The 19,441-nt window shown below is 43.9% G+C and overlaps 1 protein-coding gene across 1 annotated transcript in view; it reads left to right on the forward strand.

Annotated features, from left to right (window-relative positions):
* Positions 1-18,824: 18,824 nt before the first annotated feature.
* Positions 18,825-19,441, forward strand: part of LOC146964288 (uncharacterized) — a 3,884-nt gene continuing 3,267 nt past the window's right edge. Inside the window, exons 1-2 of the mRNA XM_085766527.1 lie at positions 18,825-19,157; positions 19,265-19,417. Of these exons, the coding sequence (XP_085622653.1) occupies positions 18,825-19,157; positions 19,265-19,417 (486 nt within the window). The remainder of the gene's footprint in view (positions 19,158-19,264; positions 19,418-19,441) is intronic.

Here is a 19,441-nt window from a genome sequence, read left to right on the forward strand (position 1 = left end):
GGAACAACTTTTCAAGGTCAGATGAAAATATGTGACATAGAGCAGGCCCACTTGAAAGGACACTCAGTGGTTCTTTCTTTTCCATATGGTTCAGATTCACATGGTGAAGTGACATGAGAAAAACACTTCATGTGAGGTCACCTCTTGTTATTTATTCCCTCTTTTATAAAATTGTTAATAGGACGCTGTGCTGACGTAGGCTGAGGTGTTGTGAACCAGTGTGTGGTGTTTGGTGCCTCTCAGTCTGTGCGTGTGTGAGTCATCGTGTCACATACTGTGCTTGGGTTGGTAGGTCAAAAGAACAGCAAACCGTTGTTGTGACAGCTAATGATACGCGAGCTGGGATTCGTTTGATGGTGGTCTGTGTTTTATGTTTTATTTGTGTGTGTGTGTGTGTGTGTGTGTGTGTGTGTGTGTGTGTGTACATGCAGGTGTGCTGTGGAGCTGTGAACATGCTGCTTGAAAACACTACCAATCAACCAGTGGACGCAATCAACATCATTACACATACACTTTATCAGCCTGTTGCTATATTTGTTGAATTAGACCTGATTGTCATAGCAAAAGCTATGGAATACACTTATAGAGCACTTTTGCTATACTGTAATACTTAAAGGTTGACTATGTAGAATGACAAGAAAAACAACAGAAAAAGAATTCCAGCAGTCGATTGCCAGACCGTTGCTAGGTAAAACGGGCCGTTGCTAGGGACTCCGCTCTGATCAGAGGACAGCAGAGGAGGAGGACTACGGTATTAGGATATTTACCTTATGTTTCATTTTTACCGTCATTAACAGCATAATAAATGACTTGTAGCTTGTTACAGGGAGAGTGGAGGCTCTCTGCCTTCACACCGCTGCTGCTCAGAGCCTCAGAGCCTCCGCTGTCACTGCTCTCCTCAAGTTGGAAAAAAAAAAAAAAAAAAGGAGCTCCGTGGCACCGAAAGTCCGCGACGATAAACGTGCTTATGACAGATAAGACTACACAAATACACCCATCCTAACATGTATATGATAATCCATTCATCCACCGATTGATTATTAAAAAGGCTTGGTTGGAAACAAACGCATCCGACCGGGAGGAGGCAGGAAAACAGCGGAGAACTGAGCCACATGTCGGCTACAGGCAGGTACGAATGTAAACAGAACGTTGACAGAAAGTCATTGTCGAGCCCGTCAAAAATATTAAAAATAATAATTCAGACTAAAAAATTTTTTTTTATGGAAAAGCAATACTTTCATTCTGTACCCCTCTAAAGGCCCCATGGATGTATTATTTTTGAAAAAATATAGCTTTTAATAAATATTCTACATATTCAACCTTTAAAGGATAATTACCATTTTTTACAATCTGGACCTTATTTCTAGCATAAAATACAATCATTAACTCACCCAGATAACTTTGGTGTCATTACAAATCGTTCTGAATGCAGCCTCTAAATAACACATTATCTGCTGCGAAACTCATTCATTTCACCAATATTTTGTTATGATACGCTAGTGCTAGCCCCCTCTGAGTCCGGGGTTAGCTGTTATCAACATCCGGGGTCTGTAGGTTGACCTACTAACCTCTGACCTGGATGCAGTGGCGGCCTTAGACATCTGGGGGCCCGTTTCAATATTTCATATGAGGCCCTACCCTGTTAAACATAAAATTATTTGCCAGCTAGTGCCCATGTGTCGCTGATGCTTTAAACCCTGAAAGGACGCAGTAAACGCACTATCCATGCATCCCAGGTACGCACAACACATTAAGTGTTAAAATCACTATCAGGGCAAGAAACCAGGACTTCGCAGAAAAAACGAGGACTGAAGTTGGTTTTCATCAAAAAGCAAAATCATTATGTACATTTTCAGACAAACTACAGGCTTTAACAATATTCTGAATTTAAATTGGCAACAAAAGTAATGAGAGCAAAGTGCTCCGCGTTATTTCAGCACCACGGACAAGGAAAGGACGAGACATGCGGACAGACAGAAGTCTACAGGCGCTGATCCTGTCGGTGCTGCCGTGCTGGAGCAGCAGACAGACAGCTGTCTCCTCCATTATTACAATCTGTAAATAAACTGCCAATAATATCACATTTTAGTTGTGCTCTCGCTGTGTTTTATTTCTCTGTTAAGTTAGGACATACTCATAGATCGCCTGTTTGGAGGCATTTTAACCCAAGGAAAAAAAGGAAAGAGGATGAAAGTGATTGACAGACGTCAATCATCAGGTTACGCAACTGGGCGCACGTCAGGAGGAAAGCAGGAAAAACAAACACTAAGAGAAAAGGAATAATACTGGGAGAAGGAAAACGAGGGTCTATTGATAGTTTGCGGGCCGTTTTCAAAGGTAATAGCCTACGTTGTTATTGATATTTCCTGCCGTATTATTAATTAGGAGCGACTAGTAGGCTACAGTCGCGGTGTGGCATGACACGCGCATCAGTGGTTGTAGAGCGGATCAGGGGTCGAGTGTGTGACCGCACGGTGGACAGAGCTGTTTGTGTGTGTGGTGGATGTAGGCCTGTGTGTGTGTATGATAAGGTGAAACCTATGAATTATTGTACTGTCTTTTACTTGGCGGCTGGCAGCTGGGGGCCCCCCTGGTGGCTGGGGCCCGTTTCAATTGAAACGGTTGAAACATAGGTAAGGCCGCCTATGCCTGGATGATATCATCTCTGAGCGCTGCCCGGCTCATTCTGATAATAATGATTCCGCTCCGGCATTCGGGTCCATTTTTATTGCAACTAGCCAGAGCTTTAGTAAGTCCAGGTTGTGGAGACGAAGCCTGTGGAAGCTGAACTTTGTCCAGCTGCTCATTTTGTTCTGACAAGTCAGAAACATGCAGAAACGAACCGTAGCATTAGCGGTAGCGACAAGCCACGCCGCGCTCAGAGATGACATCATCCAGGTCAGAGGTTAGTAGGTCAACCTACAGACCCCTGATGTTGATAACAGCTAACCCCGGACTCAGAGGGGAATAGCACTAGCATATCATAACAAAATATTGGTGAAAGTTTTGCGGCAGATAATGTGTTATTTAGAGGCTGCATTGCGCTGCCCTGTAGACTCACATTATATGGATACGCGGCTCTTGGCTGGAGCTCATTTCGTTGGAACGATTTGTAATGACACCAAAGTTATCTGGGTGAGTAAATGATCGAATTTTATGCTAGAAATAAGGTCCAGGTTAAAACGGTAATTATCCTTTCACACAGTATACGTTTGCACACATACATTTATGTGTGTATGCGGGTGTGCTTATGTATATGTATATCAAAAGCCAGATTAAAATGAGTCATTGTTAATGTCATAAAATATGTATAATGGACCAAAAAAGAAAAATGATAATTAAGTGGACACTGTACAGTAGTTAACCCTTTAGCGTACACCTGGTTCATCTGTGGTTGGAAATCATAGGTTGAATAGAGAATATTAAAGATATGAAGAAAATTGATCTCTTGGGCTACATATTTTACACTTTTTTTCTCTCTCTTTTTTTTTTTTTTACATCCTTTCTGAAGCCAAATAACTTGTTGGGTTCAGTGTTGTGTTTGAAGAGCTTGCAGGTAACATTTCTTCAAGGAAGCAAAGAAGGAACATTTCCATGGCCGTGATTTCTCTCAAAACCTGTCACTTATGCCTTCTCAGCTAACAAAATGATCCGTTCCTTCTCAGTGTTGTGAGTGATAAAATTGCTGAATCTCAAAACTGAGCTACTTCCCTCATCATCAGCATCTTGTTTCAGTGTGTGAGTGTGCAGTACAGAAGCTGGGAAATAATAGACGGTAAGTGAAAGATCATGTGAAATAGGGTGAATGAGGCAGGAGAAGAAAAGAGTAACTAACGTCCGGAGTGGCTGATGAGAGTGCTGAGTGGGTGGGGTGGTGGAGGAGGAGGAGGAGAGCTGGAGCTGAAGCTAGTGGTCTCAGCCTCCTTCTCAGAATTATCCCTCAGTGACGCAGGCTCCTCCACACACATCCTGACAGCTGCTGCCTGGTTACAACGCTCCTCGGTCTGTCCAATAACATTCATGCTTATTTCCGCTTTAATGCATGGCTTTTCTCAGCTGGGTCTACCAATACGACTCCATTTAGACTCATTAGTACATGTAACCTACTTCTTTTTTTTGTTTTCATTTTTAAGCCATGCACTAGTGGGACCATAGTGTCACCCATACACTTTTTTTTTTTTGAGAATAAGCTGTGAAAGAAAACAAGGCATTATTCATACCCTGCTCTTATACATTGTTCTTTGCCGAATGACGACATACAGACCAAAATACACCGGATGCTGGAGAGATAGTTGAAGGGCTCTCACCGGTTTCAGAGAAACATCACCCCCTGTTTTTACAATGGTTCTCTTAGCATTTAAGTGCAGCCATATAGTAATGACATGATTCCCTTTTCACTAGTCCCTCGGTTAAACATCTACAGGGCTGCATCACAGACAATGAAAGTAATTTACTGGTAATAAAAGGTACAATGATAATAACAAAGAAAATTAAAAAGTAATTTCAGTGAAAATGGTATTAAAGAGTACTCAAGTGTAATGTAGATTCAAACAGGGATGCTACATTAACTCTGACAAAGGGCCATAGAGACCCCTCAGGACCATCAGGCTGGAATATTTCTGGGGAATTATTATTAAGGAGTTTAATGACATGTCACTGCATACTTTAATTTACATTTGCATATTTGGCAGATGCTATTACACAAAGTGATGCTAATGAGTGGGTCAACTCTAAAGCTTTTAATCAATCAAATTGAATGTAATGACAGGGTTTATATGAACATTTCTAAGAAGTAGCCGATACAATAATGTATTATTGGTGTATTTCTTTTTCTTTATGAATATCTCATTTATTTATTTATTTATTGCTGAGTTTACATTCTACATGGAGGGATGATGTACACTTGATTGTTTATACTCCCTGTACAAAGTACAAATAATTAGCTAGATTGCACTGTAACTGTCACAGGACTGTTACTAGTATAGAACTGTTTATTTATTTCAATGTTCTTACATGATACTTCACTGCAGACAGAGGCAAATATCCGATACATACTAGGTAAGTTATCATCACTACGTTCATGTGAGAACTGGATGTTTTGCAGATCCAGAGTTGATCGAAAATAATGTATTATTAAGGGTTGTAATCTTGAAGAAGAATGTTATGAATGATAACATACTTCTATTCACTACACTACAACATTGTCTTTTTACACAACATACAGTATTTGCCAGCTGAGTTAAATTGCAGGTTATGATTTTGGTAAATCAATTGTTGTATTTGATCATTGCAATTAATACTTAGAGTGTTAAATTTGCATGCACAAGTAATAATAATCCAATAGCATAGTATAGAATGTAATGTCAGAGTGTTTTGGATGCATCGTAAATAGGCCTACATGAACTTTTATAGAATGATAATACCCAAGTTCATGACCCCAGATGTGAGTGGTTATTTACATCTTACTTGCACTCTCTGAGCATGTATTGAAACTACTGCCTTATGTGACACGACCACATTCTGTTCAACAGGGAGCAAAGCTAAAGTGTCATGGCACCAGTATTTCACTTTGATAACACAAAGGGTTATTAAGTTACCACTTTGTGTGGAGCTGTGGGGAGTTCCACAGTGTCACTGTGAGTATCACAGACATTCATCAGCCACCCTGAGACAGGCTCACACTCAGGTTTTGGGACATTCCATGGTCTCCTCTATCTTTTTCCATACAGCCCATTCATGACATTTGAGTGTCGTCACAGGAGAAAGATGATACCCTGATGATGATGTGAATGTAATGTAATGTTTTTTTTTGTTTTTTTTTACTGTGAAGGTTCTCAGTCATCCAGGTCATCTTAATCTTGTGGAGTTGTAGTAAAAGGCAACTGGACTTCTTCTCTTGCTTGAAGACGTTTCACCCCTCAGTTCTGAGACTAATGCAAGAAAGCTATTTAAACCCAGAGTGGGTGGTCCTATGTTTGGTCTCTGGTGAAACCAAAGTCAAATGACCACACCCCCGAGACTTGAGTCACATGACCACACCCTTGAAATTGGAGGGGGGGGGGTCATGTGACTAGGAGTCACATGTCTCCAGGTGTGTATGGGGTTTAAACTTCCTGGGGAGAGCTCCCAAGACAGCATTGTAGGTGGCAGATAGATTGTGTCTTAGGCCACCACCTCTGTTTAGAACAAGGACATTGGAGTCCTCAAAAGAGTGACCTTTCTCCTTTAGATGCAGATGTACAGCTGAGTCCTGTCCCAATGAGGTGGCTCTTCTTCTGTGCCATACATCGGTAGAGGGGCTGTTTGGTTTCCCCTATGTTGGACTGCATACACAACATTACTGACTCAAACAAACTCAGTAATGTAATGAAACATCTTCAAACAAGAGAAGAAATCCAGTTGCTTGTTTACTACAACTCCACAAGAACATTTTCTTTATTCATGAAGTTGAAGTGAAAGTAGATATAGTCTGTGGAATAATAATAATAATAATAATAAACTTTATTTGTATAGCACCTTTCAAAACACAGTTACAAAGTGCTTTACAGATCAAGTAAAAATAACATCGTCATCACCAACAATTAAAAAAAAAAAAAAAAAAAAACATAAAATGAGAATGAGAAAATGAGAATATGTACCGGCTTAGTCTGTGGAAATTAATGAAACACAAAAATGGCTTGGGAATCAGTAAAGTCTGCTCTGAGACACTCTGTTGCCTATGAGGAGGAAATTATTACATGACCACATTCACCACAATTGGATCTGACAATCCCATCTTGGTCAGACATCCTTTACAGAAGCTCATTTGCTCTCATGGCAACAGCTAATGTACCTTTGCTGAAGGAGAAGAAACATGTGCTACAACATTTCAGTTCCCTCTAATGCTGCAGAGGCAGATTAGTTTTTCTAGGACATGGGCAACATCAAAAAAGAGATACTCTACTCCTATAAAAGAGACCATTCACCGAGTATAAAGAAACCATCCTCCTCTATTTTCAATCATCTCAGTGATTTCCTGCTCATGGCCAAGACCTGAAGGCTGAAACAGTCTCTGTGCCACAACAATCAGGACATACAGTATGGGGACTGAGATTATTTTCAGAATCAAAGTAAATTTTACAAATTTCTTTAGCTCACACCTAGAAATCATTTTATCATTTGGATAAAAGAATTGTACGGCTCTCCTTCAGTTCCCTTCAAATGCAATAATGTATTTTCCACTAGCTCTGTGTTAAATTCACATTCATGTGAAAAAGACATTATGTTGAGAAAATGTTCAAGTGGAAAACAATGATTTCATTTGGGAATGAGAAGGACCTTGTGTTAACCGTGATGAGAAGGAGCTTGTGATGGATAAACACAAACACGGTGCTGAGAATGTTTCAATAATGAGGACGAGGAACTTATCATATTGATGATGTCTACTGGGTAAAAAAACACACAGCATCTCCATGGTTTCATGATACTTCATCTCAGTCTCACAGAGCAATCTCCTCAGTGGATGTGAGGGTCTAAGGGCAGAGGGTGTTATGATACCGTGTAAAGACCTTTGACACAAACTGCTTGTAAATATGGGCTATAAACTTGCCTTGCCTTGCAATCCACCGGAGACTCGGCCTGGACTTCTGGTATAGTGACCCATATATGCTGACTGCATTCTGACTGACAAATCAACTAGCTGCACATTGCTGAGGTCCTTTTTTAAAAATGTATTTGCTGTAAGTATGAATTATGTGGAAATCATTTCATTTGGTGCGACAGGCATTTCATTAAACATGTTTTTTTCCAGTTTCCTTTTTGCTCCATGAATCAAAAGTTGGATATATGATTCAAGGATTGTTCAGTGCATCAGTGATGGATTATCTGATTTTTTTCCTATTTCTTCTTTCTTTTTTTAACAATACATCACTTACATCTATTTATTATTGCTTATCAATTCTCTTAGACCAGTGTCTTTTATTATTCATTCCTGAATAGGAAACAGTTACTTCTGTCATTTAAGGAGATCAAAAACTCAAGGTCCAGTTTGAAATTTTAACAAGCCTATACAGCTCAAGGTCTATGCGGATGCCCTCCTAAAGATGTAGTTAGAGCAGTTTAGCAGGATACTCTGACCATCTGTGAAAAAATTTATTACCAATAGCTTTCTTTACCATTGTGTTCCTGTAGGTGTCTAGTAACAGCTCTCAATTTATTTATTTCCAAATCCATTGGGAAAATTCTGGAGAGTCAATCAAAGTTAAGGTGCCCAGAGGGCTCGGGTGAGAAAAAATAAAAAAAATTATAGCTGCTGCGCAGCGATGGGTCGGGTCCGGGCTACTTTTGGGCAAATTTAGGCAATTCTGAGCAACAAACAGGAGAATAGGAAGACAAGACAGTTGTCCTTATAATGTCCAATTTGGACCAGGTGAGGATTGAACCCACAACCTTGGTAACCAAAGACCATTGTCTATCGCACTGAGCTAATTGACAAGTGGCAGTGCAATAGTGGCTTCACAAATTGAGTAAGCCATTCACTGTCATGTAGGCAGATTTGAAACCACAGTAAAAAGAAAAATCAGTTTTTGAGGTAATGATATGTATTTGTTAAACATCTACTGTGACTCTAAGATGTTAGGAGCCTTCGCACATAGTCCAGTCCAAGCTATTTGGATTTTTAAAATTAGACCAACTGGACCAACTGCACACAGAGCAGAGCAGAGTAGAGAGATTTGAGCTCTGAGCAGCTTCCGAAAACAGCCCACAAAAAAAGAGAACCGTACCTCTTATCAGAATGTGGTCCTGACCATCTGGGCAAGGAGACCTTCCTGAGCACATTGATGTGCATTAAATGTTTGTAGGGCAAAAACTTTTCTCAGGGTCGCAAGGTAGAAAAGGGGGGCAGAGACGCTCCCACAAGCCGTCCTTTTTGTCCAGTTTTTAAGTGTTTTTACGCTATTGCTTCGACAATCTACTCTGAATCAGATTGTTTTTAAACATATCTCTGAATTGGATGAGATATATTAATCATCAGACTTGTGGATTTTACGCTGTGGATGTTTAAACTGGATTAGGCTACTGCTCAGCTCGTAGCTGAACCTAAAGTGCGCCGACACTGATTTTCTTATCAAGATCTGTTTTTAATCCGTGTAATTGACGACACTGTCAACAGTGGACACATGGTTTAACCAGACACCTGCGGACATTTCGGCTACTGTCTTGTATACTCTACTGCTCCCTATACGACCGGATCCCCTGCCTTTAGACCGGCTTGTTGGCTAGCCGGCTCCTCTCCTAGGAGCAGAAAGCTAACCTCCATGGCTACAGCACGGTCTCCGGGGGACAATCTACTGCACACAAGCCATCATCGACAACCCACTCTGGCTTCCACGATGATCACAGTCAGGTCACCTGAGGATAACTTTTTGTCATCCAGGGCCGACAAAAGAATTACTTACCTGACCGAAGAAAATCACCGGCTGGCTGCTGAGCTTAAATCTAATGAAAGTCTACTGTCTCAGTTCATGGATCTGGCTCATGAACAGTCCCGAAAAATCTCCTCCCTCTCTGTGGCGCTCCAGGACACGGTCGCCTGGGATCCCTCCACCTGCCCGTGGCCGTCCGTCTGCTCACCGCCATCAGTGACCGCCCAGGAGTGGGTTAGGGTTGGGGCTGAGCCGAAGCACCGGCCGGCTCGCTGCTCCACCCCAAATTGGCCAGGGCTGGGGGCGAAGCCGAAGCTCCGGCCGGTTCGCTGTTCCACCCCAAATCGGCCAGCACTACTGTCACCTAGGACGGACAAAAATTCCTTGTCGTTTGGATTTAAGTCATGCCTGGATCTCTCTAATCGCTACGGGCCTCTGTCCACTGTCACTCCTTCTGCACCCGCCGCAGCTTTCGTTCCCCCCGAGGCGGGTGCTGACCAGGCGGGTGTCCAGGCCATCACGGGACAGCAAACGGGGAAATCCTCCTCTGACCGACGCAAATTGCTGAGGAAGGCAGCTCGAGAGGACGGTGACACCGCTCAGGACCATCACGGAGCCTCCTCCACCTCCTCACCGCAGATTGCTGCCAGCCTCCCACCTGCTGTTGCTGCCACTTCTCCACCTGCTGCTGCTGCTGCTGCTGCTGCTGCTGCTGCTGCCGCTTCTCCACCTGCTGCTGCTGCTGCTGCTGCTGCCACTTCTCCACCTGCTGCTGCTGCTGCTGCCACTTCTCCACCTGCTGCTGCTGCTGCTGCTGCCACTTCTCCACCTGCTGCTGCTGCTGCTGCTGCTGCTGCTGCTGCTGCTGCCACTTCTCCACCTGCTGCTGCTGCTGCTGCTGCCACTTCTCCACCTGCTGCTGCTGCTGCTGCCACTTCTCCACCTGCTGCTGCTGCTGCTGCCGCTTCTCCACCTGCTGCTGCTGCTGCTGCCACTTCTCCACCTGCTGCTGCTGCTGCTGCTGCCGCTTCTCCACCTGCTGCTGCTGCTGCTGCTGCTGCTGCTGCTGCTGCTGCTGCTGCCACTTCTCCACCTGCTGCTGCTGCTGCTGCTGCTGCTGCCACTTCTCCACCTGCTGCTGCTGCTGCTGCTGCCACTTCTCCACCTGCTGCTGCTGCTGCTGCTGTATCCACCTCATCCACAGCTCTCCCCACATTTGCTGCTGTGGTATCCAAGCCATCGATCCCTGGTGCTGATTGCACTCCGGCTGGGTCCAGCGCTGCGAACGAACGGCAGGGGAAATCATCTTCGTATCACCAGGATCTGCTAAGGAAAGCTAGACGGTCTGGAGGTTTTCCCGCTCATCACCCACGGCGATCCAGCGCCACTGCTAATCCCCATCGCCGAAGAGAGGTATCACCATCTTCTTCTTCTTCAGCTCGCGGAGGAGCATCCACATTAAATGTCGATAACCATCCGAAGGTGCTTGTCGTGGGATCATCCATGGTCCGACAGGTGCATGTCAAAGACGGCTGCACCTCCTGTCATCCGGGTGCGCTAGTCAACGACATACACAGCTCAGCTCTGGAGCTGCTACGTAAGTTCCCGTCTGTGTCCACTGTCATCCTCCATGCCGGTATCTGTGACCTTAAGCTACAACAATCAGAGAAACTCAAAAATGACTTCATATGCCTCATTGACAGCATCCTACACTTAAAGAAACAGTGCATCATTTCTGGACCACTTTCGCCACCCAGGTTTGGGGACATCAAGTTCAGCAGACTAAGACAGCTTCACATCTGGTTGAAAGGCTATTGCAGCTCCAGAAACATCCCATATGTGGACAATTTCACTGCTTTTTATAACAGAGCAGACCTGTTCAAATACGACCAGCTTCATCCTAATCTCGCAGGTTCTCGTCTTCTGTCCATGAACATCCAACTCACCCTCTGCTCCAGCAGAGCACTTGGTGCATGAAGGTATGACGGCATCAACACTCCATATCCACACTCTGTTGATATTCCTGTCTTTGATATCCCTATCCTCATTACAAAGAGACATCATAAACATCAGTCTCATAAAGATTGTTACAGGCATAGGTCAAAAAACTTAATAAGTATAAAATCTACACTGTAAACCCGGACTTCATATCTAATTAAACAATGTAATTACAATATACTTAAATAATTTAAGTGTGGCTGCATTACTATTCTTATGTAAGTATATTCTGTTGCATTACTATCAAATGTAAGTACAATTTCTTAATATCTAGACATATTTGAATGTACAAATAACTTTAAGTTTAAATAACTTAGAATTGGCAGTTTCACTGCGCTGCAGACAACAGAAGCTCGTGATTGGCTATTTTCTGACGCATTGAACGTGACGCTCGGTGACGTTGTAGTCGTCCAATCTGGAGCTGCTGGCAAAGACGGTTTATCTTTGCTGCTGGTAAGACGTAAAAAAAAGTTTGATTCAACCGATTCGGCGGACATTTTATGTACTTCAGGCCGGATTTTGTGTCACTCGAGAAGCTGCGAGCGCAGAAGGTATCGCGGAAAACGGCACTGCACTAGCGGGGGAGAGAGGAGGGAAGTTTCGCGCTTCAGCGGAGAAGAGAGAAGGTCGGCAGTCGGCACCGTACTCCCGCGGGGAAGAGACGAAGACAGCACCGCTGGCCAGCGAGGGAGTGAGAAAGGCAACAGGGCGGCTGTCTACTGAATCAAGATGTAAGTTGCTGCGGTGTATTTATCGTTTGCAAGTGTGGATGAATTTGTGGGGCTGCTGGTGAGACGTGGAAAAGCTCGTTTTCATCCAATTCTGACATTTTTCACATTTGACTTTTAACGTTTGATTTTTTTTTTTGTCAAGTCGACGGGCGGGCATTTTAGCTGGTTAGCTAACTTTGCTAATTTAGATAAAAACCTACGTTTCTCACTGGAGGGGCTGTTTAAGCAGAGGTGAACGTTGTTCAGTGCAGTTTAACGTGACATTTTCACCTGTTTCCCGCCAGCGCCTTCCACAGTGTGGCAGACACCGCACCGAGTTGAGTCCCCCCTCCCCCACCCACCAACCAACACACAAACGCACGAGGCACCGCGAACGACTGCACCCAGAGAGAGCAGTAACGTTAGCTGTAATGGTACAGCAGTCTACTGAATCTGGTGAGTGAACAAGTGAATGTTATCGCAGTTGTTTAGCTCAGATCCGCCCCATGTATGGAGCTATGCACGCTGAGTCTGACCTGCAGTCGCAGCATAAAACGTTAATGTGACGTGTAGTCCGAGTCACACTGTAGCAGTTAGCATGCATAGCTCCATACATGGGGCGGATCTGAGCTAAACAACTGTTCTGATACTTTTACTATTGTTATTTGTACTGTATGAAATGTTATTGACAGTATTAACTATCTGTAATAGTAACAGTAAAATCATGATTTTCACAGTCATCTGATCTTGGCCCCGCTGACGTGGACTTGTGTTTTAGAAGCTGTGTGCACAAAAAAATAGTGTCCTTCTCCCCCTAAAGCCACCGTGTAATTCAAACCCTGATTATATGACATTCTGAGGTGAAAATAAAAGTTGATGAGCTGAGTTCTTCTCTCCATTGTGGCTGTGAACACATGAAGTAGTCAGTATGCACAAATTAAAGAGGGGCAATAATTGTATCTGGAGGGCAGGTTTTAGTAGATTTAGCTTAAACGTGCGCACGTTTTAGTATCTTGTGCGCACAATATATTTTTTTTTTCTTTGTGGCACTTAAAGGGCTCCTAGTTTTGCTATTGAGGAGTAACGTTACCAGCACAAAATGTGCTGTGCATAAATTAACAGGCATATCTTTTCCATCATATTTGTGTTATTGATAGATGCTTTGCTAATAACCAGACAATATACACCAACAACATTGTACAGTTTCTTTTAGTGATAAGTGAAGTGGGCTGATATGTTAAGAGAAAAAATCATTAAGATCAATTGTAATTTTTTCAGATACAAGACACCGTTTTTTTAAGCGAAAAGTATTTGGTCAGCACATCATAAAGTCACGTCATTATAGTACAACTATACAAATGGTCACAGTCTGGAGCCCTGAGAATGGTACACAAATTCATCATACAGGTGTATGGCCTTAACTCAGTTGGAAGTAACAGTCCCAATTACAGATTAATTAATAAATACAGATACATTGTTGTAATAAAGCTAACTAAGTTCCTTGTCTGTATGTTCTTCTATTGCAGGTCCCAGGGCAAGATGATGTGGAGGTGTAAGTATTGCCCTTTTAGCTGTGAAAAGAGAGCACAGTTATTTAAACATTATAGACTAAAACATGGAAGTTATGCAAGAACAGAGCCATTTCCCTGTTTACATCAGGAATGTCTGTGTACATTTAAATCATTAAATGCACTAAAAGTACACTTGTCCCGCCTTCATACCAAAACTCTGGAACAGCAACCAAGTGCAGATGTACCAGTTAAATTTAGCTGTCTGGCATGTGGGTTTGCTCAGTCTTGTTCTGAGACTGACTACTTCACTCACTTACGTACTGCACACTTTAAAGTGAACCATAAAGTCAGGTGCCCTTTTAAAGATTGCAACTTTGAAAGCAGTGTCTACTCCACTTTCAAAACACACAAGAGTAGAGTCCACAAGGAACAGAACTGGAAAAAGTTCAAGTCAGAAATCATTGGTTGTGATTATGTAAGCCATGACTGCGATGCTGCACAAGAGCAAATGTCACAAGTTGATCATATGGAGGAGTTTGAAGAGGAGAGTGAAGACGCCAGAGAGAATGATCTTGGTGATTTAGAAAAACAACTTGAGCACAACCTAGCATCCCTTCTGTTAAAGATGCAAAGCGTTCTACACATACCAGAGAGCACCGTGCAAGAAGTTGTACAACAGCTTTGTGAAATCGATAGGCTGTCACAGCCACTTTTGCATAACAGAGTGAGGGCCGTACTGAAGAAACACTATGCTGATATGGATGAAGCAGTTGTGAGAGAGGTTACTAGTGCCATGTCGGAAAGTAACATGATGACATTTTTTGCCAAAGATGGTTCCTTAGGAACTACTAAAAGAAGAGCAGCATATGTACGCAGAGAGTTTCCACTGGTAAACCCCATTGAATATGTGGTGGAAAAGGGCAAAAAACCACTTGCATATGTCCCCATTGGTCCCATGCTCCAGAAGTTGCTTAACAGACCTGACGTGTTAGACAAAGCTATGTCAGAAAAAGTCCATGCCCTGCAGGAATACATACATACGTATGTTGATGGGCAGTACTTCAATGAAAACTCTCTTCTTGCAAGTGATGAGTTCACAATTGCTCTTGGCCTTTACATTGATGATTTTGAAGTCGCCAATCCTCTTGGAACATCAAAGCTAAAACATAAAATGTGTGCCGTATACTGGGTCATTGCAAACATACCAGCAAAATATAGGTCTACCCTCAACTCAATCCAACTTGCTTTACTATGCAATACTTCCACGGTCAAAGAGTGTGGCTATGCAAAGGTTCTGCAACCTCTTATCTATGATCTCAAGTTATTGGAGCAAAATGGTGTTTACCTGGAGCAACTAGGTGCAAGTGTGAAAGGTACAGTCTTGTATGTTGCCGCTGATAACCTTGGTGCCCACTCCCTTGCAGGATTCCTGGAGAGCTTCACTGTTGACAAGTTCTGCAGATTCTGTTTGGCAAGCAGAAAGGACACTCAACAACAAGAGGTACGTTCTGGATTCTTTCAGTTCAGAGACAAAGACTTGCATGATAGGCAGGTGCAGGAGGTGAAAGAGGACCCAGGACTGAGTCAGACTTATGGTGTGAAAAGGGCATGCCCTTTAACTGAGAATCTCAAACACTTTCATGCAGTCACCGGTTACCCTCCTGACATCTTGCATGACATCCTGGAAGGCATTGTCCCAACTGAGTTGTCCCTGTGTCTTAAAGACCTGATAGGTAAAAAGTTTTTCACACTAGATATGCTAAATCAGGCCATCAAGTACTTCAACTACACATTCACTGACAAAACAGACCAACCTCAGATTATTGGAAAGGCATTTTCCACTAAAGGGACCATTGGTGGAAATGCACATGAGAATTGGTGTCTCATAAGGCTTCTTCCTTTTCTTATTGGTCACTGTGTCCCCGAGGGTGACAACACGTGGGAAATTCTCATGCTTCTCAAAGACATTGTTGAGCTAGCTGTGCAACCAAGGCATACTGAAGAGACACTACAGCTGTGTCCCAATTCAGGGGCTGCAGCCTTCGGAGGACCCAGCCTACGCGGTCTCCGGAGGCAACGGCTTCGGAGGCTCCTCCGGGGGCCGCATCAACGGTCGGTAAATGGGACGGTCTAGCCTTCAGAGCATTTCCTGATCCGAACGTAAACAACGGCGTAACGTAAACAACGGCCGAACGTTAAACATTTAAAAAATGGCGCTTGCAACGGCTCTACTGCTCCTCCGCCCCTCACTTTTTTTTTTTTTTTTTTTTTTAAAGAAGTAGAATCAATACAAGGGCAGTTATCATTAATATACTAATAAACAAACCATTGAACAGCAGCCAGGGGGCTAAGCTTCAGGCTGTTAAGGCTGTTAAGTGAGTAGAGAATAAAGAGCACAAGTAATGTGTTTTCATAGCTTTCTTATTAAAAGTTGTCACACTCAGATGCTTTGCCTCCGCTCCTCACCTGTGCAGCCAGAGCAGAGCTCAGCAGCGGGCAGCCACACCTCCGAGCCGGCCGCAGAGCCGGGTTACCATGGCTACAGCACGGAGCTGCTACGTTCGATAGCTAGCGGCTAGGTTGCTAATAACAACAACGGTGCAGCAAAGCATCTTGGGATACGGGAGGCCGCGAAGGATAGTAGCGGTGCATCCTCCGAATGCAGGGGAAAGGAGGACGCATTTGGAGGCTGCATTTGGAGGAGCCTTCGAATTTAGACGAATTGGGACAGCCTTCGCGCAGCGCTGTGACGTAATCGGCCTTCAAATCCACCCTCCGAAGGCTGCAGACCCTGAATTGGGACACAGCTTACATTTCCTGGACTGTAAGATAGCAGAGCACAGACAGCTTCTGCTGTCAACATTTCCACATTTTCGTTTAAAGCCAAAGCATCACTATGTGGAACATTACCCTCACCTTGTAAGGAAATTTGGTCCGCTGACAGACGTCTGGACAATGCGCTTCGAGGGGAAGCATAAATTCTTTAAAAAGGCAATTCGCAATGCCCAAAATTTCAAAAATGTTGCCATGACACTTGCCACAAAACATCAAAAAGCAGCCAGTTACCATCTTGACTGTAGCTCATTTTTCAGACCATCAGTTGAGATGACAAAAGTTACCCCAGTTTTGCTTGCCTCTTTCCCTTTGAATGTTCAGAGAGCGATCGCCCAAAACATTTCAACGGCAGGATCAGTTCTTGAGGCATCAACTGTTTGTGTAGATGGGATCAAGTACCATCCAAGCATGATTCTCTCTGCTGGCTCATGTTCAGGTCTCCCTGAATTTGCCCAGATTGAAAAGATTGTTGCAGCTAACACTGAAATTCTATTTGTCTGCCACAAAATGACAGCATGGTATTGTGAGCATTTGAGATCTTACCAACTTCTCTATAGTGATGTGCCCTCTATGTGTGTGCTTAAGATGTCAGAGCTGAATGATGTCCTCCCGTTATCAGCGTACAGGGTGCAAGGAGAACTTATGGTAACATTGAGGCGATATGTTATTTGCTAAATGCCTATTATTTTCTTCCTCAGATGGCTTTGCAACCGAAATTAACCATGAGGGTTATTGTCTCTGAGGGAGATATAAGAAAGATGACCATGACAACACGACCTGACACACTTGAAGATTTGATCTCTTTTCCTCTGTCCTTCTCCTCTCCTCTCCTCTCCTCTCCTCGGTCCTTCTCTTTTCCTCTGTCCTTCTCCTCTCCCCCCTCTTCCTCTCCTCTTCTCTTTTCCTCTGTCCTTCTCCTCTCCTCTGTCCTTCTCTTTTCCTCTGTCCTTCTCCTCTCCTCTCCTCTGTCCTTCTCTTTTCCTCTGTCCTTCTCCTCTCCTCTCCCCCCTCTCCTCTCCTCTCCTCTGTCCTTCTCCTCTCCCCCCTCTCCTCTCCTCTCCTCTTTTCCTCTGTCCTTCTCCTCTCCTCTCCTCTCCTCTCCTCTCCTCTCCTCTCCTCTCCTCTCCTCTCCTCTCCTCTCCTCTGTCCTTCTCTTTTCCTCTGTCCTTCTCCTCTCCTCTGTCCTTCTCCTCTCCCCCCTCTCCTCTCCTCTCCTCTCCTCTTTTCCTCTGTCCTTCTCCTCTCCTCTCCTCTCCTCTGTCCTTCTCCTCTCCCCCCTCTCCTATCCTCTCCTCTCCTCTCCTCTGTCCTTCTCTTTTCCTCTGTCCTTCTCCTCTCCTCTGTCCTTCTCCTCTCCCCCCTCTCCTCTCCTCTCCTCTTTTCCTCTGTCCTTCTCCTCTCCTCTCCTCTCCTCTCCTCTCCTCTCCTCTCCTCTGTCCTTCTCTTTTCCTCTGTCCTTCTCCTCTCCTCTGTCCTTCTCCTCTCCCCCCTCTCCTATCCTCTCCTCTCCTCTCCTCTCCTCTCCTCTCCTCTGTCCTTCTCTTTTCCTCTGTCCTTCTCCTCTCCTCTGTCCTTCTCCTCTTCCCCCCTCTCCTATCCTCTCCTCTCCCCTGAATGATGTCCTCCCGTTATCAGCGTACAGGGTGCAAGGAGAACTTATGGTAACATTGAGGCGATATGTTATTTGCTAAATGCCTATTATTTTCTTCCTCAGATGGCTTTGCAACCGAAATTAACCATGAGGGTTATTGTCTCTGAGGGAGATATAAGAAAGATGACCATGACAACACGACCTGACACACTTGAAGATTTGATTGGCTGGCTCAAAGGCGCACTCCAAGCAAACTACAACTTTGCCTTACAATACGAAGATCCAGAATTTGACAACGCGCTGTGCAACCTTACAGATCTCACTGAGCTCCCAGAGAAGCCAACCATCAAAATCATTCCAATGATTGAGCTTACACCAATCACTGCAGAAAATGAATCATTTAGTGACACAAACAGCCAGGCAGACACCGAGATCCTGTCCAACTCCTCATTAGATAGAAGTTTGCAGTGGCCAGAGGTATTCGACATTCCCAAGTTTTCTGTAGATGTTGAGTATAGATTGCGTCAAGGTAACCTGTTGTATCTTAGGGATGGAACCTACCTCAATGTGACAAAAGAACTGAAACATGATATCCTCGAGAAACTTGCTGAGACCATGTATGCATTTACAGCATACCCAGAGAAGGAACATTTTGAAGCTTGTTGCAAAAGCTTTAGTACAAACTCACCCGTGTCTTAAAGAATCAGGGTCATCCTCTGGCTGGGAGGGGTGGAAGAATAGTGTGAAGTTCAAGATGGGTAATTATAGGACAAAAATGCGCCAGATAGGTCGAGTTGATGTCGCTGTTAACAGTGGCAAACGTGGAAGGTACACTACAGATGGTGAGCCTCCCAACAAAAACATAAAGAAGGCAAGGAAAGGGGAAATAAATTTCCTACCCGAATATCCAGAGGGGATGGATGACCACAACCTGGAAGGAGCTTGCCAGGTCCTGATCAGTGAAATGATGAAGAGAAAGCCAAACGGACCCCTCATCAAGAAGGAGATGGATGTGACGTTTGCGCTTCGGAGAAAAGAAGTTGTCATAGACAAGCCTGCCATCAGCCAAATAATACATCGTTGGCCTGCTCTTTTCACAGAAAGCCAGGTTTGTGTGACTGTTTTGAGTATTTACAAAAAATGCAGATGGCTTTCTGTGGTATAAATATAATGTTGAATAAAATTGTACATTGTTTGCTATGCTTTATGTTTCAGGTTTGTTATGAGTTCAACAGAGTGGTGGGGAAAAATCTCAGAGAGAACTTCTTTGATGCACTTGACCATTTCTCCCCAAGCCTGATGGACCTCTTCAGGAAGAAGAAGGGCCTCACTGGTCAGCTTTTGACTGAGCTCTTGCATCAGACAAAGGTGAGCTCTCCTCTCCTCTCCTCT

This window comes from Trachurus japonicus, chromosome 22 (genome assembly GCF_045865225.1).
Source record: "Trachurus japonicus isolate A0001 chromosome 22, Traja_1.0".
Classification (NCBI taxonomy): Eukaryota; Metazoa; Chordata; class Actinopteri; order Carangiformes; family Carangidae; genus Trachurus; species Trachurus japonicus.